The sequence below is a fragment of the Pleurodeles waltl genome, chromosome 12 (assembly GCF_031143425.1).
Source record: "Pleurodeles waltl isolate 20211129_DDA chromosome 12, aPleWal1.hap1.20221129, whole genome shotgun sequence".
NCBI lineage: Eukaryota > Metazoa > Chordata > Amphibia > Caudata > Salamandridae > Pleurodeles > Pleurodeles waltl.
The window spans coordinates 669874949-669899787 of record NC_090451.1 but is presented as its reverse complement, the minus strand read 5'-3'; the positions used below and the strand labels follow the sequence as shown (position 1 = coordinate 669899787).

General features: G+C 45.7%; 1 protein-coding gene and 1 long non-coding RNA gene across 2 annotated transcripts in view; one reads left to right on the top strand and one right to left on the bottom strand.

Annotated features, from left to right (window-relative positions):
- The window catches only part of LOC138268668 (uncharacterized), a 555825-nt gene that overhangs the window by 103015 nt on the left and 427971 nt on the right, over positions 1 to 24839 (top strand). The window lies entirely within an intron of this gene.
- LOC138268665 (hepatocyte nuclear factor 6-like) overlaps positions 12872 to 24839 on the bottom strand; it is a 144790-nt gene continuing 132822 nt past the window's right edge. Inside the window, exon 2 of the mRNA XM_069218539.1 lies at positions 12872 to 21913. Within this exon, the coding sequence (XP_069074640.1) occupies positions 21606 to 21913 (308 nt within the window). The 3' untranslated portion in view covers positions 12872 to 21605. The remainder of the gene's footprint in view (positions 21914 to 24839) is intronic.

Sequence of the window (24839 nt, the reverse complement as noted above, 5' to 3'; positions counted from 1 at the left end):
ATCCATGTTGGAAACTGTGTTAATTGCTATGGGAATTATCACAGACGAAGTTTAGTCAATAATAATGGTGGGTGTGAGCTTCAGATTTCCCAACAATCATGCTGGCACATCATATTAAAATATATGAGATGCATGGCATTGGCAGCTTAAGAAACAGGGGCGAGAGAAAGGAGTGTGCGAGTTGTTAGCGGCATTTAAAGTAATTTTGCAAAATAAGCAGTATTTTTAAGATCTTCAAAGAGTGAAAGAGTGCATGCATGTGTGTTTTTGTCTGTTAGTGTGCCCGAATCGAGAAATCCGGAAGACATCTCACTGTACCCGAATGAAAGCGCCTGTACCCAACTAATCACTAGATAATACATTTGTTAGGTGGATGTAGCATAATTCTTTGTTTGCTCTTAAACCTGTTGTGTTTTTATGTGGTTGGATGTGCGTTTGTGCCTGTGCAGTGCTTGCCTGGGGAAGATGTTGTGCATTCATGTGTTTTTGAACATTCCTGTCTTTATAGTTATTCAGTGCACGCTTCAGTTCTTTAGGTCGAGCGTAAGCATACAGCTCCTGGTATAGTTTTAGTATACTTACTTCTGTGGGCTTAAAGCCCTTTCATTTGTTCGTTTGAGTGTCATTTAAAACTCCTTGCTTGCTAGTAGTCAGTCATGCCACTTTGTTCCTCCTTTTTAGGTTGAGCGTGCAAGTGCTTCTGACCTGTTAGTTATGTGGGCTTTTAACTACAGCCATCTCATGCCCATCACTTTCACTGGTTTATGGGCTTGCCTTTCAAAAATCCCTTAATATCATTGGTAAATTCTTTTCGGTTGTCCCGCGTTGAGGCTGCTTTGTTAACCCCTTGAGGACCGACCCTGTTACATGGATGATTACACAGTTGGCTATATGCTTTACTGTGAGCAGACTACTTTTGTATTTCTTTTGTCTCTCCCCCTCGCGCTCCTTGGCAGTTTCCAGTGCTACACAGCGCAAACTCAATCGCTGTATTGGAGCGATTTGACTGACTACCAGTTATTTCACATTGTTTAGCTTTTGCGCTCCATGGTGCTTTCAAGTCTTACACAGCGCAAACTCGATCAACAGTATTGGAGCGATTTGCATGGCCACCAGTTACTTCACATTGTTTCATCTGTCCTTCGCTCTATGGCGGCCATGGCGCTTTGCAGTTTTACATAGCGTGAACTCGATCACACTCGATGTCCCAAACAGATGGCAGTTTCTCCATGTCAGGGACATGATCTAAGATTCCTTTTGCCATGGCACCACCCTATGCAGGAGCTGAGCTGGTCCCATCTACCTTAACATTGTGTTAACATCATGTTAATGTTTTGATATTACGTTTAAATATGGCAAGTTTAACATTTGTTCACAGTGAATCATGGATTTTCAGACAGGTTGTTTAACCGCCATCACTGAACTCTGATAAATTGCTTTGCTGACAACCTGCTTTCTATATAAAACAAAATGTGAATTTATATACCAAATCAAGCCAAGGGATTATATAATGGCTATATCCCTGCCCCTTTTACCACTGTAAAGCGAATGAATGTGAAAGCATCGGAATTCGTCTGCCTTTGTCTTTCCGGGGTGGGCAAAATAATAATATAAATACATATAATAAATAATGGCAACATTTTCATTTTTTGGTGCAGATAGAGGAAGAAGGTAAACGGAAGTGCTTTAATTAAATGCAGGCCACTGGAATTTTGTGGCAGAGAGGACCAAATTATGCAGCAGGATTCACCAATTTATGTGGCAAGAAAAGTCCAGTTACGCATTTACAACGCCAATAGCTGTAACTCAAGCAAATATGAGGCTGTTAGAAATGGGGTCTCTAGTTGGCAGTTGGTTTGCATCCTTTCCAAGCAGGGACCCTCACTCTAGTCAGGATAAGGGAGATACCCACTCAGATAACCCCTGCTCACCCCCTTGGTAACTTGCCACAAGCAGCCATGCTTATCCCAGAAGCAATGTGTAAAGCATTTGCAGCTAACACACTGTAATACAGTGAAAACACTGCAACAGGACACCACACAAGTTTTAGACAAATAGCCAATATTTATCTATATAAAACAAGACCAAATCAATAAAAACCCAACATACAATAAATAAAATACAAATGTTGTAAGAATTACTTGAAAAGACAGTTCCTTGAAGTCAATAGCTCCATCTGGGTCTATCACGGCGTCGTGAACAACAAATCCAACAGTTCAGGCTGGCCACGGCGTCGCGGGGCCAGCTACTATGTCGGGGAAGTACCTTTGGAATTGCAGGGTGTCGTGATCCTCTCAGTGGAATCCGGAGAGCTGCGTCGCTTGCATCGCGGTGTCGGTTCCGGAGATTGGTGTGGGGGTCCTCGGGCCCGTGAAGTCACACACGTTGCAGATCGAACTCCAGGCTGATGAAGTCAGGAGCGCGGGCGTGGATGGCGTCGGAGCGGTCTGCGGTGCGGTGTCACCGGTTACAGTGCAGGTATTGGCGTCATCGTTGCTGAAGCGCTATCGTCATTAGGCCCAAGTCATTGGTGCCGCATGGAACGGGCTCCATGCGGCGTCCAAGGGTCGCAGTGCAGGCAGAGACACCTGGTGATGACACTGGAGTTGATGGTTCTGGCGTCGGTGGGCCAGGGCTGAAATGCGGGATGGTGCTTTGTGTACCTCACGAGCGGTGTCTACAGGCCGCCGTGCAGGCAGCGGCGCAGGAGTCAGCAGGCCCAGGCTGCAGTGTGAGCAAGGCATTGCTGGCGTTCGGGGCCCACAGGTCACGGTGCAACCAGCAGCTCAGTGTCGGCGTCAGATGGCGGCGTCAGTGAGACCAAGGTTGCAGTGCAAAGTGGGGCAGTGCGGTTTTCGTGCAGTGTTGGCACGTCATGGTGCAGGCCAGCGGCGTCATTGGCGGCGTTGCAGTGGTTTTTCTTCTCGAACAGCACAGCACAGCACAAAACACACAGTTCCCAGTGCTGTAGGTAGATGAAACTGAAGTCTTTGGTGTCTCTGAGACTTCCAACAGGAGGCAAGCTCTACTCCAAGCCCTTGGAGAACTCTCTCAAGCAGGATACATAGCAAGGTTCACCCTTTGCTCTCCTTTAAGGCAGAAGCAGCAACTGCAGGCCAACGCAGCAAAACAACACAGCAAAGGGGCAGTACTCCTCCTTCAGCTCTTCTCCTTGGCAAAGGTTTCTCTTGATCCAGAAAGATTCTAAAAGTCTGGAGTTTTTGGTCCACTACTTCTACCTTTCTGCCTTTGAAGTTGCCTAAACTGAAAGGAAAGTCTCTGTTGTTGACAAGATCCTGCCTTGCCCAGGCCAGGCCCCAGACACACACCAGGGGGTGGGAGACTGCATTGTGTGAGGGCAGGCACAGTCCTTTCAGGTGTAAGTGACCACTCCTCCCTCCACTCTAGCTCAGATGGCTCATCAGGATATGCAGGCTATTCCCCAGCTCCCTTTCTGTCATTGTCTTGAGGGAATTCACAACAGCCCAACTGTCAGTCTGACTCAGACATGGAATACACAAGCAGGAAGAGGCACAGAATGGCTTAAGCAAGAAAATGCCCACTTTCTAAAAGTGGCATTTTCAAACAAACAATTTACAAACCAACTTTAACAAAATATGTATTTTTAAATTATGAGTTCAGAGACTCCAAACTCCAAATCTCTATCCGCTCTCAAAGGGTAGCTTCACTTTAAGGATAATTAAAGGCAGCCCCCAAGTTAACCTATGAGAGAGATAGGCCTTGCAACAGTGAAAAACGAATTTGGCAGTATTTCACTGTTAAGACATGTAAAACATACCAGTACATGTCCCACCTTTAACATACACTGCACCCGCCCTTGGGGCTACCTTAGGAGTGCCTTACAAGTAGTAAAAGGGAAAATTTTGGCCTGGCAAGTGGGCACACTTGCCAGATCGAATTGGCAGTTCAAAACTGCACACACAGACACTGTGGTGGCAGGTCTGAGACATGTTTACAGGGCTACATATGTAGGTGGCACAATCAGTGGTGCGGGCCCACTAGTAGCATTTGATTTACAGGCCCGGGGCACCTCTAGTGCACTTTACAAGGGACTTTCAGTAAATCAAATATGCCAATCATGGATAAACCAATCAACAGTACAACTTCTATATGGAGTACTTGCACTTTAGCACTGATTAGCAGTGGTAAAGTGCACAGAGACAATAAACCAGCAAAAACAGACCATAAAAACAGGAGATCAGAAGGCAAAAAGACACGAGAGACTCTCCAAAAAGCTGCCAGATCTAACACATGTTCCCTCCAGCTGAGAGAAGGGGGAACCACCCAACCACTGGGGAGTTCTTCCCACTAAGGGAGAAGAACCTGGAAAGACCATCAGCGTTGGTGTGTTCTGTGCACGGACGATGCTCCACCATAAAGTACATCCCTTGTAGGGAAAAGGACCACCTCAACAGTTTTGGGTTCTCACCTCTCATCTGCATTAACCATCTGAGGGGCCGGTGGTCGTTCTGAACCCAAAAGTGAGACCCACAAAAGTAGGGTCTTCTTCAGCGCCCAGACCACAGCAAAAGCTTCCCTTCCAATTGAACTCCACCTCTGTTCCCTGAGGAGTAGTCTCCTGCTAAGGAAGACCACAGACTGGTCTAGGCCCTCTTCGTTAAACTGTGAAAGTACTGCTCCCACACCATGCTCTCGGGCATCTGTCTGTACCACAAACTCCTTGGAGAAGTCAGGGGACAGCAGCACGGGTGCCGTGCACATGGCCTCCATCAGGGTGTCAAACGCGATTTGGAATGCCGCAGTCCAGATCACCTGTCTAGGCTGCTTCTTAGAAGTTGTTGGGAATGTTGCTGTACCCCTTGACAAATCTCCTGTAGTACCCAGTGAGGCCTAAGAAGGCTCAGACATCTGTCTGGGTCTTGGGGGGTACCGAAGCCCGAATGGCATCAATTTTGGTTTGTAGGGGCACCGCCCAGCCGCTTCCTACCTGGTATCCCAAGAACTCCACTAATCCCTGCCCTATCTGGAACTTACTGGCCTTGATAGTGAGGCCTGCGGCATGCAGCGCCTTCAACACTTCCCAGAATTGGTGCCAGTGGTCCTCCCAACTGGAACTGAACCCAGCAATGCCAACAAGGTAGGCGGCACTGAAGTTTTCAAGCCCAGCTAGGGCCTGCTTGACCAACCTCTGGAAGGTGGCAGGGGCGTTCTTCAACCCAGAGGGCATGACCCAGAACTGGAAGTGCCCCTCTGATGTTGAGAATGCTGACCTCTCCTTGGCCCCATCAGTTAAGGCAGTCTGCTAGTATCCAGACGTTAAATCAAACGTGCTGAGGAACTTGGTTGCCCACAACCGATCAATGAGCTCATCAGCTCTGGGAATGAGGTGGGAATCAGTCTTGGTGACTGCTTTGAGCCCCGGGTAGTCCACACAGAACCGAAGTTCTGGTGTGGGACCAGGTGCAGCAGCCTTGGGTACCAAAACCACTGGGCTGGACCAAGGGCTGCTGGAGCGTTCAATCACCCCTAAAGCCAACGTCTTGGAGACCTCCTCCTTGATGCTGGCCATCATTTTGTCAGCTAACCTGTAAACCTTGTGTTTCACAGGCAGGCTGTCCACAGTGTCCACATCATGCTTGCATAGATGGGTGACCCCTGGAGGGAGTGAGTGATTGAGACCAGAGTTGCAAAGTGTCCCAGTAACTGGCAAAACTCACTCTGCTGCTTTAGAGTCAGAGAAGGGGAGAGGACCACGCCGTCTACTGACCCATCCTGCTCCTTAGCAGACAGGTCAGGTAGAGGTTCTCTGTCCTCTTCCGCCCTATCATCTGTAGCCAGAAGCATGGTTAACTCAGACCTCTCAAAGTGGGATTTGAGGCGATTCACATGTAGAACCCTGGAGTCTGCAAGTCCACCAAGTAAGTGACATCACTCTTGCGCTCCTTCACCTCAAATGGCCCTGACTACCTGTCCTGCAGAGCACAAGGCTCTACGGGGTCATGACCCACACTTTCTGGCCAGGCTGAAACTCAACCAGAGTGGTATTCTGGTTGTACCACGTTTCAGGTCCTCCTGGCTTGCCTCTAGGTTCTCTTGTGCGAGTTTCCTGAAGCTTGCAGTTTGGTTTCTGAAGGCCAGTATGTAACTGAATACATCCTGGGATAACTTCCTAGTAGCTTGCTCCCAGCCCTCTTTCACCAGACTTTGAGGTCTTCTGACCGGGTGCCTATACAACAGCTCAAAGGGGCTAAAGCCAGCCCCCTTCTGTGATACCTCCCGATAGGCAGGGAGAATGCATGGTATGAGGACGTCCCACTTACACCTCATGTAGTCTGACAGACCCCCACTCATGCCTTTCAGGGTTCGATGAATCTATCAACCAACCTGTTACTTTGGGGGTGGTAAGGAGTGGTGAACTTGTAGTTCTCTCAACATTCCTTCTACATGGCCTTTATGTACATGGACATAAAGTTGGTACGCCTGTCAGATACTACCTCCTTGGGGAAACCACTGGGGTAAAGATCCCCATCAGTGACCGGGCCCCAACGGGGCTGTCACTGTCCTTAGAGGGATAGTTTCCTGGTACCAGGTGGCATGGTTCATGGCCCAGGGCTGTCTTGGGGTCCAGAGGCCCTACTATGTCAACGCACACCCGATCAAAAGGGGTGCTCACAACAGGAAAGGGCTGGAGGGGAGCTTTACATTTCCCTCCACTTTTGCCACTTGCTTGGCAAGTCTGGCAGGTCCTACAGAATGCTTCTGTATTTTTCCTCATTTGGGGCCAATAGAAGTGGGTGACAAGCCTGTCAAAGGTCTTGCTTTTCCACAAATCTCCTGCCAGAGGCACATCATGAGCCAAACCCAGTAGGAAGACTCTGAAGCGCTGGGGTACCACCAGCACATGGGCTGCCCCAGTCTCAGCAGCCTTAGGCTCACTATACAGGAGACCATTCTCCCAATAGATCAGGTAACTGTTGGCTTCAGCGCCAGCTGCCTGATCCTCTGCCTGCTGCCTAAGACCTACGTGTGTAGGGCACACTTTCTGTTCTTCACAGAACTCCCTGGTTTGACCCCCCTTCTTTGTTGCCAACGGGTCACCTCGGGTAAGTCTCCCAGTTCAGCCACTTCTTCCCCTGCAGGTGCCAGGGCGTCCCCCTCGAGGTCAGCCTCCTCACGGACCGTGGGAACTTCCGGGGTGGGTTTCCCGCATCCCTTGCCCTTTCTCTTGGCAGTCGCCTACGCCACTGTTTCAGGCGCCAGGTCTGTCTTATCACTTTGACTGGCTGCTATGGACCTAGTGGTCACACATGCCCACTCTGGCAACCCCAACATCCCCAAGTGTGACCCGAGCTCCACCGCCTTCCTGGCGGAGGTCTCTAGGTCATTGCCCAGCAGACAGGCAACAGGCATGGTGGGACTCTCAGCTACCCTCGAGGAACCTGAGAACCCCCCCTCAAAGGAAACCTGCGGCACCCTACACTGGTGCTCTGAGTTCTCTACTGCAACTACTTGGTGGAATGCACCAGGGACTATCTGCTCTTTAGACACCAGGTGATACCGGACCGTGGTCACACTGGCTCCAGAATCTCTGAGAGCTTCCACCCTCTGTCCATTGATGGTCACCGACTGCCTGCATTTCTTAGTGTTATCAGGTATTAGGTTTCGCTGATCCATCTCACCGTCCCCTAGTGAGACAAGGGTCATATCAGTTGGTTCCCCACACCAAGCTGGGACCAACTCCTCCCCAAGCGCTACACTGGCCAACCCCTTGGTCTGCCCACTGGTGAGTGGCTGTGTCCACTTGGGACGTTTGGGATCCTCCTTCATGTAACCCACCTGGTCACAAACACAGCACTTAAGGGGTCCCGCCTCTGCAGGCTTTCCTGAAGAGGCCCATGGTTTCTTATCTCCTGGGGGGTGGAAATACTTACCCGGGTTACTAGATTGGGGCCTTTGGGAGTCTCCCCCCATAAGCCTTCTTGTGGACCCTGGTACTTACCCAACGGTCCGCTTCCATAGCAAGCTTCCTGGGGTCAGTCAGCTTACTATCAGTCACGTGCTGGCGCAGCTCTCCAAAACCACAGACTAGACAAGTGCTCCCAGGCAATTAAGTTCTACAGCCCCTCAAAATCTGTAACATTACTGCCCTTCATCCAACTATCCAGTGCTCTGCAAAAAGAATCAACACATTCTAACCAGGTCTGGGAATCAGTCTTATTACTCTGTCTAAACTGATCCCTGTAGTTGTTATGAGTTGCGGTGTGAGCTAGGTGATACCAGAGAACGGGGCCCACGAGTCACGGTGCTAGCAGCGGCTCGGTGGTGGCATCCGATGGTGGCGATGATGAGACCAGGGTTCAGGTGCGGATCTGTGCGGCGTCTGCAGGTCATGGTGCAGACCAATGGCAGCGTTTGCGGCATTGCAGTGGTTTTTCTTCTTGAACTGCACAAAACACACAGTTCCCTGTGCTGTAGGCAGATGAAACTGAAGTATTTGGTGTCCCTGAGACTTCCAACAGGAGGCAAGCTCTACTCCAAGCTCTTGGAGAACTCTCTAAAGCAGGAGACACAGCAAAGATCACCCTTTGCTCTCTCTTAAGGCAGAAGCAGCAAGTGCAGGCCAACCTAGCAAAGCAACACAGCAAAGCGGCAGTACTCCTTCTCCAGCTCTTCAGCTCTTCTCCTTGGCAGAGGTTCCTCTGGATCCAGAAAGGTTCTAAAAGTCTGGGGTTTTGGGCCCATCACTTATAACCCTTTCTGTCTTTGAAGTTGTCCAACTTCAAAGGAAAGTCTCTGTTGTTGACAGGATCCTGCCTTTCCCAGGCCAGGCCCCAAACACATACCAGGGGGTGGGAGACTGCATTGTTTGAGGGCAGGCACAGTCCTTTCAGGTGTGACTACTCCTCCCTCCACTCTAGCTCAGCTGGCTCATCAGGATATGCAGGCTGCACCCCAGCTCCCTTTGTATCACTGTCTAGAGGGAATTTGCAACAGTCCAACTGTCAGTCTGACCCAGACATGGAATACCAAAGCAGGCAGAGGCACAGAATGGTGTAATCAAGAAAGTGGCCAATTTCTAAAAGTGGCATTTTCAAACAAGCAATTTACAAACCAACTTTACCAAAAGATGTATTTTAAAATTATGAGTTCAGAGACCCCAAACTCCAAATCTCTATCTGCTTTCAAAGGGAAACATCACTTTAAGGATAATTAAAGGCAGCCCCCCAGTTAACCTATGAGAGGGATAGGCCTTGCAACAGTGAAAACCGAATTTGGCAGTATTTCACTGTTAGGACATGTAAAACATACCAGTACATGTCCCACCTTTAACATACACTGCCCCCTGCTTTTGGGGCTACCTAGGGCCTACCTTAGGGGTGCCTTACATGTAGTAAAAGGGAAAGTTTGGGCCTGGCAAGTGGGTACACTTGCCAGGTCGAATTGGCAGTGCAAAACTGCACACACAGACACTGCAGTGACAGGTCTGAGACATGTTTACAGGGCTACTTATGTGGGTGGCACAATCAGTGCTGCAGGCCCACTAGTAGCGTTTGATTTACAGGCCCTGGGCACCTTTAATGCATTTTACTAGGGTCATACGATAAACCAGCAAAAACAGTCCAGTATACCATTAAAACAGGAAGTTAGAAGGCAAAAGAATAGGGGAGACACGCCACAAAGCTGTCAGGTCTAACAGAGACCTATCGCAAATGTGTGTTCTCTTCGTAAGCAGGGACTAACTACTGTATAATTACGCTTTGTCATGTTTACTTGTTCTTTGGGGATTTTATTTTTCTTGGTTTCCTGCTCCTGTCAGTCAGTGTGCTCACAATGCTGACCTTAGGGGACACTGTACATGCACCCTATTGCTTCGTCTACAGCACTTAAATTGCACTCCCCCACGCCTTATTCTTGCTTGTCCCGCCACCCAGTCACCCTCCTCCCGTTGTCGCTTATAACTCCTGTGCCACCGTGACCACTTGTCCCATATCCCATTGTTTTCTTTTGACTCTCTGCTTTGCACTATTGGCGTTATGTTGTTTCTTCTTTGTTTTCGGGCATCTTGCTGTTTCTTAGCAATGTCTGCGGGTTCTTTTTTTTTCTTTTCAGTTTTATATAGCGTGAACTCAATACAAAGGTATTACAGCACTTTACGTGAGTACCGGTTACATTACACAAGAACACATTCATTATTGGTAGCAAAGGGGAATTAAGTGATTTTCCCAGAATCACAGGATGCTCAGCCGGCTCTGAGACTCGAACCGTGTTACCCAGCTCCAAAGTTGGCAGCTCTGGCCCTTATGCCACATCTTCTTCCTTTTGGGTCTCTGTCTGATGTGTGTTGGGGCAGTCTGGGAATAACTTGTCATTTTTTATATAGCACTTGTTAATACATGTTCTGCCATTTCATAGCACTCCAAAGCAGCTGCCATTCTTAACAAAATTGCTTTAGTTCATTTGACTTGATTGTGCAGAGAAGAAGAGCTGAGAAAGCTATGTCAGGATTGTAATCTGTGACATTCCTTCTGTCAAGACCTCTGCAGTGGGTGATTTAACCAACTGACTTGAGTAGAGCTTAGCACTAGGCAGTAGCATGAGATCTTGATAACCTCTGGAGGGTCACCGACCAAGCACATAGTTTTTTTCTAGGCAAGAAGATGGCAAAAAGGTGTTGTCTCCAAAATGGTGGAAAAGGAGTCGGGACTCCAGACCCAAGCACTGCATGGCCTCAAGCTTGATAGCATAAAACATCTAGCCTTTGGATGTAAATTGGGCCTCTTCAAATAGAGTTTAATTAGTAGAGGCAGCCATTTTACAGACCCTGTAGCACAAAGAAGCTAACACAACGGTGCCACACTGAGAGGTGCAGCGTATCATTGGGCACGAAAGTGGAGCAAACTCCATCCCTTCCTCCTCTCAGAATTCACTAGTGTCATGGCTTTGATGGCAGTCCCCTCACAGTTACTGCGACCTTGCAGATGGCACTTCTGGAAATACTGTCTAAAACAGCTCTTGAATAGCACTGCTTCCTGTTTGAAGAGGCACTATCTCGAATACCCCCCACCCCAGTCACTGTCACAGGCACAGAGCACTTCCCATCACCCTCTGGATTCCTGTGTATAATGATACACGCATTGTCTGTCACAGTCCAGTAATGTTTAACCTGCTCTCCTCTATTCCAACCCCAGGCTTCATGTAACCACTCCACTAAGTTCCCATGCATCATTTGATGTAAACTCTATGTATTATTTCTGATTGCCGTGGTTACAAAATACATGGAAAATTAATGTCAATAAAATATCTTTCTGACCCTGTCAAGTGGCCCTTTCCTGCCTTATGCTTCTACTGGTGTTTTCTTCTGTGCTTCACCACGCCTCCCTATGTCTATAGGAATAAACATGTGTTTGTTAATATGGGTACACACCGCAAGGACTACATCCCAAAGTCGATCCAGGACAGTAACAGTAAAGACTTCAGGGGCAGGAGATGTTTTAAACAGGAGTACTGTTGTTTCACAAACTGTGTTCACCAGGACTATTCACTGCTTGTACTTATATAACCAAAATGTGTTGTTGCGACTGAAGTATTTTTTTGTATAAAACAACAAACAGGCAGGATCCATGCAAGGCTTTCAGGATAACCACTGTATAAATAAGTTCCATATAAATTATTTGTATATACTTTATCTTATGTGGGTATCAAGAAACTCTGACATGGTTCTGGACCTTCCTTTGATTCCCCAAAAAAACATTTGTTTGAATCCTTTCCAAAGCCCAAAAAAATGCCAATGAATCATCTCTGTAGGAGCCTCACTGGGCACCACTGGTTTGGGTGAAAAAACACTAAATTGTTCAAACCCAGGTTTCCCGCTCTGCTCTGAGTAGTCTAGATGGCAAGGCCAATACGTCAAATTTTGAGTAGTCACCCCAACAGAAAGATGATTGTGACTTCAAAACCATCAGCCAGTGCACAGATATTTGCACCGAAAAGGCACTGTCAAGGCCCAGGAGATTCAGGGACACAAATCTGTTCTACAGAGTCCAGCCCTGACCCGAGGGCTGTCAAAAGACTATTGACGCAAGGCAGTGCTTTAAAAGAATACAAAGTACCACCCCTTCTGTATTTCCATTTAAAACTCTGACACAATGTCACAGATATCACATCTCTGGAACCTATCCTGTCGGCCCATCTACCACTGAAGCTCTATTTCACCAATCTGCACACATTTTAAGCCTCCTGTTCAGCTAAGCTGCCTCTTGTGTTATTTTCTTTGTATACAGTCAGTGTTTTTAAAAGTTAGGCTGTTACTATCAATGTAGAGGAATAATTCCTTTAAAAGTTTAACACACAGAAATATATGGCTGCCCCCTTTTCTTTGCTCCTAACTGTTTTGACCCCCTCATTCTTCCAGTTAAATGAAGGTGCCTCTTTGTGTCTTGTTTGGTGCTAAAAAAAAGTTTAGGTAAACACACTAGAAAGGGTTGCAGCTCTAGTGTATCACAGCCAGTCAGCAGGAATGAGGCAAAACAGTCCCAAGATGGCAGCCTTGGTGTGTCCTCTATCCTGCAGCGACAGGCCTGGAAGGGTTGCTGTGGCACCTGGCATACATCCACTGAACTCCAAACCAAAAAACATTGTCATTTACAGCGCCAATAGCTCTAACTCTCTTGAAATGTGAGACCTATTACATTGCAAATGCTTGTCTTTATACACCAACCCGGGAGGAAAGACTTAACCGCACCCAAGGTTATGTTGTAGGTTACAATCTGTAAGGAAAGAGCAGGTTAGAAAAATGCAGCTAGTGATTAGTTTTCGAGAAAACAAGATCTTTTATGGTATAAGAAAAGCACATTAGTGAAACCCACCAGCCTATTAGCTCGTTTCACTGTTTTCACTGTTACCTGCACGTTTTAGACAAAATATATACAAATCCCGGGTGTAATAATTCTGCAGAACACGCAGTCAGTGCAAACTGCCCTCGTGATTCCACAGTGATGGTAGGCTCACCCCTAAGGTACCTATGAAAAAAGATGAATAAAAACACTGAAGAGCTAGAAGACAATAAAAAAATCTTCTGAAAGTGAAAGCTGATGCTCTCTTCGCTGAAGAACATTTACTTTCGGTACAACATCACCACAGACAGTCACAAGATGAGGTATCAGAGAAAACTTTGGTATAAAATGTACATTTCTTTCTTAAATGTATACAGGCAAAAAGACTTTGGTTAATTAGCACAATCAAAGGACAGAGTAACACTCCAGTTATAATAATGCACTTCCTCTTACATCATACAGGACACAGCATATCTGTACATGAAAACCATCAAATACCCCTTTCTGGGATACATTTGAGATGTTTGCTCTCTTAGGGCACCCGCGCTTCAGTTCATTTCTGGACAGATGCCTCTTTGGTATTTGCATTAACAAAATAAAAATGTAAACTTTAATTTAACTATTGGGGGTTTTAAACAGTAGTTGGATCTCAATGTGGTGACGTTGTATGGACACTGAGGTAGGCACATTAACTACAGTTTGTCTGCTTGCTTCCTGGCGGTACACAGTGTTCTCTGAGAGCATCTATTTCTAAAGCAGGTGCAGTTTTTGAAGACTTAACATTAACAACCAAAACGTAGAATCAAATGTTGAAATACTGAAGCTGAAACAAGTTGGCTTTTTTGTCTTTGCCTAGTGGCCCAACAACGTAAAGAAAGCAAGATCTCAAAGTGCCCATTTTTCTAACTCAGACTAATGTCTCCTATGATGACATCTATGAATAGAATAAGTCCAAATCTAGGCTAGGCCAACCAGTTTGGCACACTGACCGGCAATTGATTTTGTGGGGTTTCATTTCTATTGCAAGACGTGAAACATTAACAGGGACCAAATCAGAATCATCTGCAACTGGGTAGAGGGAGATAATGTCAGGGATTGTACATGCATCTCTAAAAGCTTTTCAGATGTACCTGCTACATCAAAATTTGCTGTTTCCTTTTTTGGAGGGTTCCACCCCCGACTGAGTTATGGTGAATATATAATAGTTGATATATTTACCAAATATATTTTGCCATAAGCACAATATATCATAAGCCTATTTGTGTTTTTCTTTGGTTTAGGAAGATTCAGGTTGGCAGGAATACAAAAGTCACAGGATGATCACACTGGGTGCTGGTAAACAGATATCAAACTGGATTTTATAAAAAACAAAGCCTTTTCATTCCATTTCTTAATAAAGAAAGGAGCAGTTTCCCAATACGGAATTGTTAGAAAATTACTTGTTAAAACCCAAGTGGAATCACAAACACTGCTGCCATCTGAACAGACCAAAATCTTGGTCAGCTAATGAGCCTGCGGCCTCATCGTCTACATGACAGAGGTATAAACTGTGTGTGCAAGGAACCAGACACTGGTGCCACACTTAACTATTTTGTTTTTTAGTTGAATGATAGCAAAGCTTCAGATTCAGAAGTTTCGTTTGTTCCCATCAAGAACTTTGCCACAATCTGAAAAAGTTGGTCGGGTCAAGAAATATTAATAAATATTTCCAAAACAAAGGGTAATATGGTATAATAAATCACCAGGTTTAAATGTTACATCAAAATGACAATTAGTTGCAGCCTGTAAATGTGCATGTTAAAGGTCCTCAGTCACTATATTTTGGAAATTGCTACACTGTTAACATTAAGACCGGTTTCTTAGGTTTTTCATGAAACCAAAATATATTGCCTCTTCTTTGAACTGTATATAACGGAGAATAGGCAGATTACACCACCAGGTTACTATTTTAAAGTAGTAAATAACCATTCTACAAATGCAGTTTTTCAGTGTTTTTTTTTTTTTACATTGCCTTGAAGCGTCTGGTCAGTGGGTTTGGCTGGTCTTCCAGTTGTATTTTTCTTTGTTAGATGTAACAAATTTTAAAAAGTTTGCGTTCTTAAAGAGGCATTCTTCAGTTAAAACACTGAGTACCTTGAACATGATTCTGTTACTTTATATTAAGCGCTGACTCGTGGTGAGTGTGCAGCATAGCTTTAAATGTGCCCTTGCTTTTGATTGTATTGAATAACCTCCATCCATAGAATATGAGTGGGATAATTGTACTTGCGAGAAATGTAAAAACATAGTAAAGAAGTAAAATGAAAACTGGGTGTAGCTTTGCCTGCAAGAGACCTTTACTGGGTCTCAGATAAAACTGATAGACCTCGTTTTAACCTGATGGCAGAAAGTTTTCTTAGCTATGTTTTGTGCAGTGTATGAAAACAATATTTACAAAGAATGAGTTTGTAGTTGAAGCATTAAATCGTTCTTAAGACTTTATCAACTGTTGGACAATTCACTGAACACCCTAATGGATTCTTGGAGCTGGCACCCTTGCTTTTGTCAGAGAAGAAAGGACGACAGCTACCAGAACTCATGCCACTGGAGTAGGCCTTCCTTTTTACTAGTAGTCATTTCGGTTTGGGTGGCGTTACCAACCTTCCAGGACGTTTTACTTAGCATTTAAATAGTGCATAACTCCAGTTTCACACACCCCAGGGATTTTTGCTTGGTGAAATATTGAGCAAGCATTCAAAATAAAGTATGTAGAAATTAGAGACACGCCTAACCAATTGCAAAGCCTTTTATATCTTTGATGTTTGGTGTAAATAGGCAATGTGAGGTAGATGCAGCCTGCGTTTTCACAGAGCCCTAGTATTTTTTGTAAATCATACAATAGAGTGGAGACAAAGGTATAGAATAGAAGGAAATGGGTAGGGAAGAATTAAATCAAGCGCTGTAACTGGCTGATGCAGCTACACTTTGGGGCTTGTTCGGACTGTTAGTCTACAACAGTGGTTTCCAACCTGTGGTCCAGGGACCCCTGTGGGTCAGCATAGCCTCCTCAGGGGGTCCGCGACTGCTTTGAAAATTAAATAATATTAACAGATTAGGTCCCCAACTTTCAGTAATGACTCAGTGGGGGGTCCTGGATTCGAATTATGATTCAGTGGGGGACACCAGGTTCCAGAAATGATAAACTGGGAATCCACAGAGGTCAAAAAGTTGGGAACCACCGGTCTAGAGGAACCATGGAATGGAACTCCTAATGAGCTACCTTTTGGTTTGGGTTAAATGAGGGTCGTGTAGAGGGTGAAATAAGATACTTTCTATAGCTGAGGAAAGCTGTTTTCTCTTGCTTAGAAGGAAAATGGGTCCTGTACAGAATCGTCGTTATTTGTTTAATGTACAGACTTTGATTTTAATGATTGGTGAACCGTTCAGGTAAATCCACGGCACTTGTCAGATTTGCGAGGAACACTGTATCTCATAATGTGTGCTTAATCTTCTTGGCCTATGTACCGGAATCTCTTGAACATATGATAGATTATACCCAATCTACTGCCAGCTGGCATATTATTTTCATGTGTAAAGGAGCAGCAAAGAAGTATTATAGATGCCATCCCACCCATTTCGCAGATTTAGCTTCAGGCTTCGCGTTTACGTATTGTTTATAGCACCTGCATTCCTTTAAAAGAAACAAAAATTTTTTTACACAAGCAGTCTAGTGGGTTAATGCTTCATCTGTAAGACACCACATTTTCCTCATTAGGGGGCTGTTTACTAACATCCCCGCTTACGGGTGCTGGTTGTCGTATTATACCATTAAGCAGAGGCTTATAGGTGTTTCGTAGCCTAGTTATAACTATCGATTTAACTCCGCATAGTAAAGGATAGTCTTATTTAGCATTGCATTCTCCTTAAAAACAGCAATATACATCAGAGTTACTTGATACAGAAACTCTGACAACGATAATGCTGTAAACCCTTCCTGCTTTTATTTCGTATGCTTCTCTTCTGTATGCCACCACAACCTGGAGGAAAAGATGGTGCTCCTATTAAGCCGTCTGTCATACGTTTCCTATAATTTCGGAACTGGAATTGAGCCCTTCGTTTCCTATTCATTTTTCCCTGAATTAGTTGGTTAGTGAATAGGCCCATTTAGTCAGGCGTAAGTCTCAGACCTGCATTCACATTTCTCTTTTCAGTATGGCTCGGCCCATGTTGGGAGCAATGTGGGTAAATTCAGTGGAATGGCTTACATTGGTGCAGCAGTGGCTCTGGGTCCCAGAGACATGTGGGGCCCACTGAAACCTGATTTTTGCTGCTTTCCAACAGGAGCCAGGGACCCATTTCCTTCCTTACACTAGGGGCCATAACACAGCGGCTAGGCCACAGAGTAAATTGACTTTCCTATATGCCCTCTCACTCTTTAAGAGTAACCCATCCTTCCAGCCAGGCTGAGTTCATGCCACTTCTAGCACAATTTTCTCTCGAATATGTAGAGCCCCATCGTCCAGACTAAGATCATTGTATGCCCTGCAGACTGTAGTACACGAAACTGGCCCAGCCAGGCCGACTCCAGAGCCTGTCTGGCATTTGTTTCTTACTGGAATGGGCATATCCCCCCTTGCTGCTCTCATAGCAGAACTTGACCTTTGTGCAAACGTGTCCAGTCCTTGTGCGTGGAATGAACTCAGAGCATTTATTGTGGTGTTTCTCTGGACGAGGAACGGGCTTCTGTACCAGGCGGTTCTGGCCTGGTTCTCTACAACAGGAACAGGCTTTTTTATGCAGACAGAGGATAACACTGTCGTGCTGCCTCTCCTGTTGTGGACTAAGAAAAAGGCACGCCAAGCCCCAGTCAGAACATGCTGATAGAGGTCCATGAATCGTGGGCTCTTTATAGCATAGGATGAGTGCCATCTGCTGGACCTAGATCATTCTGCTGCCCCCTCTGAAACAAAGAGCAGACCGTCTTCCCAGGCGCGCTCTTTGCTAGCGTCTCGTCCCGCTGTTACTTTGAAAGAAGAGTCAACATCAAGACGGATTGTGCTCACCTCATGTAGGTCCGTGGACCAGTGTCCTCTCAGGCCCACCTCCACTTACGTCTGCTGGTCTCTCTCTGGAACAGGAGGCCGAGCTGTGAGCTGGCCGGGCGCCTTTTCCTCTTAGTCTTTGAAGGACAAAAGGTCATCGGTTCTTCAAAGAACCAGCAGGCCTTTGACTCCCCTCTGATGTCTGCTCTCCTAATGTGGAAAGTTAAGAGGATATGGGTCTGTAGCAGTAGAGAGGTCAGGGAGAAGGGAGGGAAGCCGGGCAATGTGGCTGCCGCGGTGCGAGCTTTTGTCTGTGTGAAATGGCACCTTGCTTTGTCTGCTCCTTCTGAGCCCCAGTTTCCCCTTAAAGTTATCTGTCTGATGCCTGACAGTGCTATCGGATTTTTATTTCCAGATACCCTTGCTTTTAGTATTCCATTAAAAATTGGCTTATCTTTTGAGAATCAAAAACAATTCCAGGTGTGAATTTTTTCGAACTCCATTTACATGCTCATTCGGATTGCCATGTTATGGTTCATGCTTCAGTGCGCCCATGTTTAAACCCTTCCTTTGCCCTTGCACAGTGATAGAATTGGGGAATGTCTATTTCTGTAAAGCATTTTTGCCCAAGCCCACTCGTTACCATGCGTATCATGGTTACTTATTAAAACAGGTGGGAAGCAGATGTTTCACATGAAAATGGGAGCATTCCCTGCGCTGCATTCTGTTTGCACTTTCCTTCCCTTGATTTCAGTTTACGTTGTTTTCAGTTTGTATCCCTTAAGGCCTGAAGGCATATAGTGCCTTACATATCTCCTGGACCCTGTGAGGGTTGGGTAGCCATTGACTGGTTTGCCTTCAGTTCCTCAATAGGGATATTCCCAACATCTGGCATCGTGTGTTTTTGTTTTTGGGTTCAGAACTTTGTGCACGGCCAATGCACGTTTTCTTTCACAAACAGCAAAACTAAATTCATGTATGTGAAAACTCATGGGAAAGCCCTCTAGAAAAGTGGGGAGTGGACAGGACAGCAGCCACCAAGCCACATTACTAACTCCTTTTATTGAAAATATAAACTGGAAATGACAAGGGTTTCAGGAAATGCTCTTAAACCTGTTACTAAGCCAGCATGGATCAGTGGTTTTGAAGATGAGACAGTTTTGTTTTGTGAGTTCACACTCTTGTGCTGTTACTAGGATGTAGTGAGCACCTCTAAGTCTCTTGCCCATTATTTGAAGCAGCTGGAGATAAAGTAACGATTACGATTCCAGCGTTTGCAATACATTTTGCCTGCTATCTCCCTTCCTCATTATGAGGATTTCCCCGCATCTGCTGTGGCGTGCAAGGAAAGGTGTTGGAAGGCAAGTCTTGATTTGGTGGAAAAAGTCAAAGGGAAACAACCATTTAGTGTGTTCTTTTAGCTGAGTCCCTTGAAATATAAATGTATTGAAGATGGTAGACTCTGAAACCCACTGAACAACCTTATGCTGCACAGTCTTAGTTGCAGGCAGAGCTGACCCAGTTCATAAACTTTTGAAGTATTTAAGAACTTTGATTATCTAGTCGAACATGGCAGCCTTTTGGGAAAAGATTCTATAAATAGTACTCTCAGCCATACACAGCTGTTCAGTTCCTAGGTTCTAGGCTAAAAGAGTATCAGTCCAAATTGAACATGACCTTAGCACTTTGAGAGGACTACATCTCATCCGGATCTCTACACTACATTCCTTTCAGACCTAAACACATCCCACCATGGACCACTTAAATGAAATGCACATCACAAATAAAACTACAGAAAGAACATTGGCCGAGCAAGCAAATGCTGCATTAAAAATACCCATAAGGGGCAGGCGAGTAATTTATTGTGCTAGTGGCAGACAAATGTTGGACTTGTGAAAGTTTGCATCCAACGGTTTTATGTCACTAGAGCAAATGTGTGCGTTTATTCCGTGATGTGTGCAAAATCCCTTCACAGTGTCAGATTGATGTATTTACTGCACTTATAGCAGCTGATTTTATCCCCTATTCATGGCTTTCACACTCTTGAGAGATTAAGGTGATCACTGTCCTCCAGGTCCTTATGGACACTTTTTTCAGTCTTACTCTTTTGTGTGATGGCCTCCTACATCCTTGATGTCGTAGTCTTATGTTGCTGCAATTGAACTATTTAGGCTAATACACTTGAAAACAGTGATTTGTTGCTGAAAGTTTGGGACTGGAGAGTGTGTCTGTAATAACCTGGAGTGAGGTGCTCACATTGTGAGCAATATAGTATTCAGAACTCAAAGAAGGAACATGTATGTATTTGAGTGAAATCACAGTGTGTTAAAAATCATTCAGCTTAGTTTACTGGTGTGTTTGGAATTACCAACAGAGCAATGTTTAGGGCAGTGGTTCTTGACCTGTGGTTCGAAGAACCCAAGGGGTGACTGTGAAGCCTACTCATGGCGTCTGTGACTGTTTAACAAAAATAATATTAACATTAATAAATTAAAAGTATTAAAGTATATACAATTAAAGAAGCAAAAGTAATAAATTGTAAACATTTTCTATAGTTGATTGTGAATTAATAATAAATCTGAACATTTGTTTAGTGTATACTTGTTTTTCTTTTTGTGTGTATTGTTTTAAGGTTCAAATCATAGAAATTGCTTAAGTCGGGGATCCACAAATGCAAAATATGACTCAGTGGGTATCCCTGGATTCAAGTAATGATTTAGTGGGGTTTCACTGAAGTCAAATGGTTAAGAACCGCTGTTTTAGGGACATTATCAGCTTGAGTAGTCACCTTGAGCCAAATATTGGCTCAAGTAATGCAAAGGCTGAATATTTCATACTGACTGAAAACAGAAGAGACGCATGTTTTAGAAGAGACCTGAAACAAAATAGAATTAGAGCAGTTTTTTTCCCATGAGCATGATTTGATTATTAATTTTGTGGATCCTCTTGGTTATTGGAATTACTCTCCGGACCTCAGGACATCCTTTTTTCGCCATTTCTAACCTTACTGGCTGTGATTCACGACTCAGGTTTTAAAACACAGCAGTCTTGTTTAGATGCGGTTAAACAATGAATATGCAAGTCTTCACCCCATAATTTCATGTTGTATTTGAAAAGCATGTATTCTGTGTGCACTGAAAATGTACAGTGTGTCATTGGGGAACACTGTTAGGAGGGCAGCCAGAACGGATTTTTTTTTCTTTTTTGAGTGGAATAGGAAATATGCTACACTGGTGTTTTTCTTTGAGCCCTAGCGTTGGGGACCCTACTTGTCTGGGTATTTTCACGTGAAGACACACCCTTGGTTGTGTAGGAGCGAAGGTGGACCTTTGCTTCACCTCGTCCCATTTGTGATCTGTGCACGGATGCTTTATTAACTAGTATGGAAAACCTTGACACCCTCCCACTGGGTTCTCTAACTCACATTTCATTTTGCATCTGAGGAGCGGGGTGCCCATTGCCACAAGAGAGGCCTACCATGGCCAAGAAAACATGTCTAGCTCGCAAATCCTTCTGCCCTGCTGATGCACGAGACAAAAGACATGACTTCCGGACTTGGCTGTCGAGCTCCCATGCCCTTGCTTCTGAAAACTGTACCACCGGTCTTCCTCGAAGGTGAAGCATTTAATCTAACGTAGATCAAGTCGCCTCTTGCATTCATCCTACGGATTCCCTGTGCTGATATACTTCAAATCAGTAGTAAATGAAGGATCTGCAAATGCCAAGCAAAGCAGCCTATCTCTTTGGTACCTAGCTCTGAAGTCACTGTTCATGCTTTGGTGCACGCAATGGCAGACGAAACGTTGGGTGTGTGCGATGAAGCCGGGCGGCCGGAGCCCTCGTCCATCCACTTGTCCAGGCTGCGGCGCCGCGCGTTCATGAAGAAGTTGCTGACCGTGGAGAGTTCCAGGCCAAGCTGCTGGGCGATGGTGACCTGCAGCTCCTTGGACGGGCGCTGGTTCTCATGAAAGATGGCGTGCAGGGTCCGGCGCTGGATGTCAGTGAAGACCAGGCGGTGCCGCTTCGGCACGTGATTTCTTTCGGTTTTGCCTTGCTCTTGCTCTTTCCTTTTGCAAGCTGCAGGAAGAAATTCAAAAGAGACATGAAAAGAAAAATGTTATTGACAGGCACATATTAATTAATGGGCTCTGAATTAATAGTCTACTCATTTCTTTGTGAATCTCAGTCTATCACCTGGTTGCTTTATTTGTTGCTTGTCTTTCTATCAGTCCATCCATATGTCTGTGTGCCTAGTTAAATACAAATGACATCTTAAGAGATACAGGAAGAAGGATATTCCATTTATCAAGCTTCCCACCTTACTTTCAGATTGATTCACGGAAGTAGTTTATTATGCGCTAAATGCTGGGCGAGAGCGGCCTCTAAGTGCTGATGCACACAATCCAAAGGCAACTCGCCACAGAATCATGCACGATATATGATCTGAACAGCCCTTGGAATTAATCCCAGGCATAAATTAGAGAAAGTAGAATGAGAAACTCTAGAAATGGCAAATAGCCAATCTAGTCCAGCCAGCCCTTAGTCTTCTGCACTGTCTTGTTTTTAGCTCTCTCAGACCATCTCGGCGCACTATCGCCAGTATGTCAAGGTGAGTTAATCCCTGCATTAGTTTACTTAGGTGTAACATTCTTGACTAAAAAGGTGCAATCACTTTTAACAGCTTTATAAAGCAGCAATGTTTCCATCTGCTCTAATAATTCAGCAATTAATATCACGTTTAACATCAAAAGTATTGTATGTAGGGTCTCATCCCAGAACCTGTTTTCATAGCACTTGCATAGCAAGCCATTCCAGTAGCCAAGATGGATTGGAGACTGTAGCTGTCCCATGGCCTGTCACCGGACTGTCTGTGCTATGGTAAAGGTGCTTGTTTCAGGACACACTGTTGGTGAGCCAGGGGTGAATTGTGCTGGGGAGATATATGTCTGGTAATGTCAGGGTCTTCCATTGATGCCCTACCAGCCCTCTGGTCAGAAACATAGATTCTGTTTCTTTTGTACCCTCCCCCTCATACAAAATGTCTTTTAATCATCATATTCTTGATTTTTGCTTAATTCCCCCTGCTCGGAGGTCATTTTCATTTCACTGTACTCCTCAAAATACATTGCTCAGGGAGAGAAATGAAGGAAGGAAGAATTAATCTGAAGGGAATGAATGTATGGGCAGGGATGGCCTTTAGAGCTGGACAACACAAATTTCCTTTTTTGCTGGGTTCTCGCTACAAGCCCCTTTCGACTGAAAACGGCTGACTTATAACTTAATGCCATACAGTTATTCATCTCTGCATCATCGAGTCTTTTGTTCGGCTCTTAGCTGCCTTCTCTCTGGGTCATGTCTTACGACGTTGCGTTTCCTAAAGTACGGGTAATAGTCACCAAAGTAAAATCCTGTAATTAAAATGATGGCATCTCCGTTAACATATTCTGTCCTCTAGCACGACAAGGGAATCCAAAATCCATAGAGTCTGATACTGCTGGATAATTCACCACATCTTTTGTGTCTCTTATAATGTTGAGAGAGCATGCAGGAACTTTCCTTGTCCTCCAGTACGTTCACTGAAAATCTTACATATCTGAGAGAGACTTCTAGTTGCAGATTCCTTACCTTTGAATTTCCCCAGGCGTCAGACTGGATCTGGAGATTTTTTCTTCGAGCAGTACCCCTGCGCGCCGTTAGGTGGCATCAGTTGACTCCTCAGGCATCGTGGCGCCACCCTGGTGCGCCAACGTCAGTTCTTTTCTTTCCACGCCAATCTACGCGCAGATCCGGAGAAGAGCTACCCCAGTCATTTTTTGACTAACTGCAATATTTTGTCGAATTCGTTTTTTGACGACTTTTGATGCGTCAAGGGATGTCCCATAAGACCGGATTCAAAGCCTGCGACTCCTGTCACCACATGATATCGGTGACGGATCCGCACCTTGTGTGCCTCTGGTGTTTAGAGCGTGAGTCTGACCACAACCCGAAGTCGTACTCCGAGTGTCAGGCGATGAACCCAAAAGCTTTGAGGGAGCTGTCCTTGAAGCTCATGGTGACCCGACACTCTACTCTGCGTTGTTCCCAGTCCCTTTCGAGAGGAAGGTCAGGAGACCGCTCAAGGAGTCACCACCATTCTTCTTTGTCCAAGTCATCTGGACATTCGGGTAAGAAGAAGTCGAAGAAGGGAAAATGTTCTTCAACTTCACCCCATCGCTCGCATGGCACAATGCAGGAAGAGCGTTGACGCCGTAGGCCTCAGTCTTCGGAGCCTCAGTCTGGGTCTGCTCCGCGCCTCCCCGAATTTCCGGGAGCCGGGGCTACCCCTGCCCAAATAAAGGAGTTCTATGAGGCCATGCGCCTCATATTTGGGCAGCCTGACCCATCCTTGGCGCCTTCAGGCCCAGGGGAGTTGGTGAGAGCCCCCACGTGTTCAAAGTCAGCGACTTCGCTCCCGACTCCGGAGGGCACCTGAGGATCCACTTCCGGATCCGTCCCGATGCCGCTCATGTAGCGCGACGTTACCCGGCGTTGGGTCAGACGTCGACGCTCCCGGCACCGATTGGGCCCGCAGTCAGTGTTGATCCTATACTCGTTCCCGACGACCCGGAGCCGGAATGACGTCGCCCGATGCCAATAGAGTTTTCCATGGGCTCTGCTGTGCCCAGGGTTGATCCTGAACCCTATTACTATGGGTATGGATATGGGGATAGTGTAGAGGGTTCGCTGGACCAGCTTGAACCTGAACTGGACTGGGTGCAGGATTTGGGTGATGCCAGTGGGTTGGACACTTCCCCTGACTCTGGAATGTTCTCTCCCCGTACCGTGGCTAGGGAGGAGGGAACGTCTTATTCTATGGTGGGTAGAAGAGCTGCTGAGGTTTTGAAACTTGAGCTTCCTTCTGTGGAGGTCAGGCCTAACATCCTGACCCAAGAGCTTCAGCCTGGGGCCTCCAACTCGGAACCCCTTCTTCCTTTCAACGAAGTACTTACAGACGTACTACTGG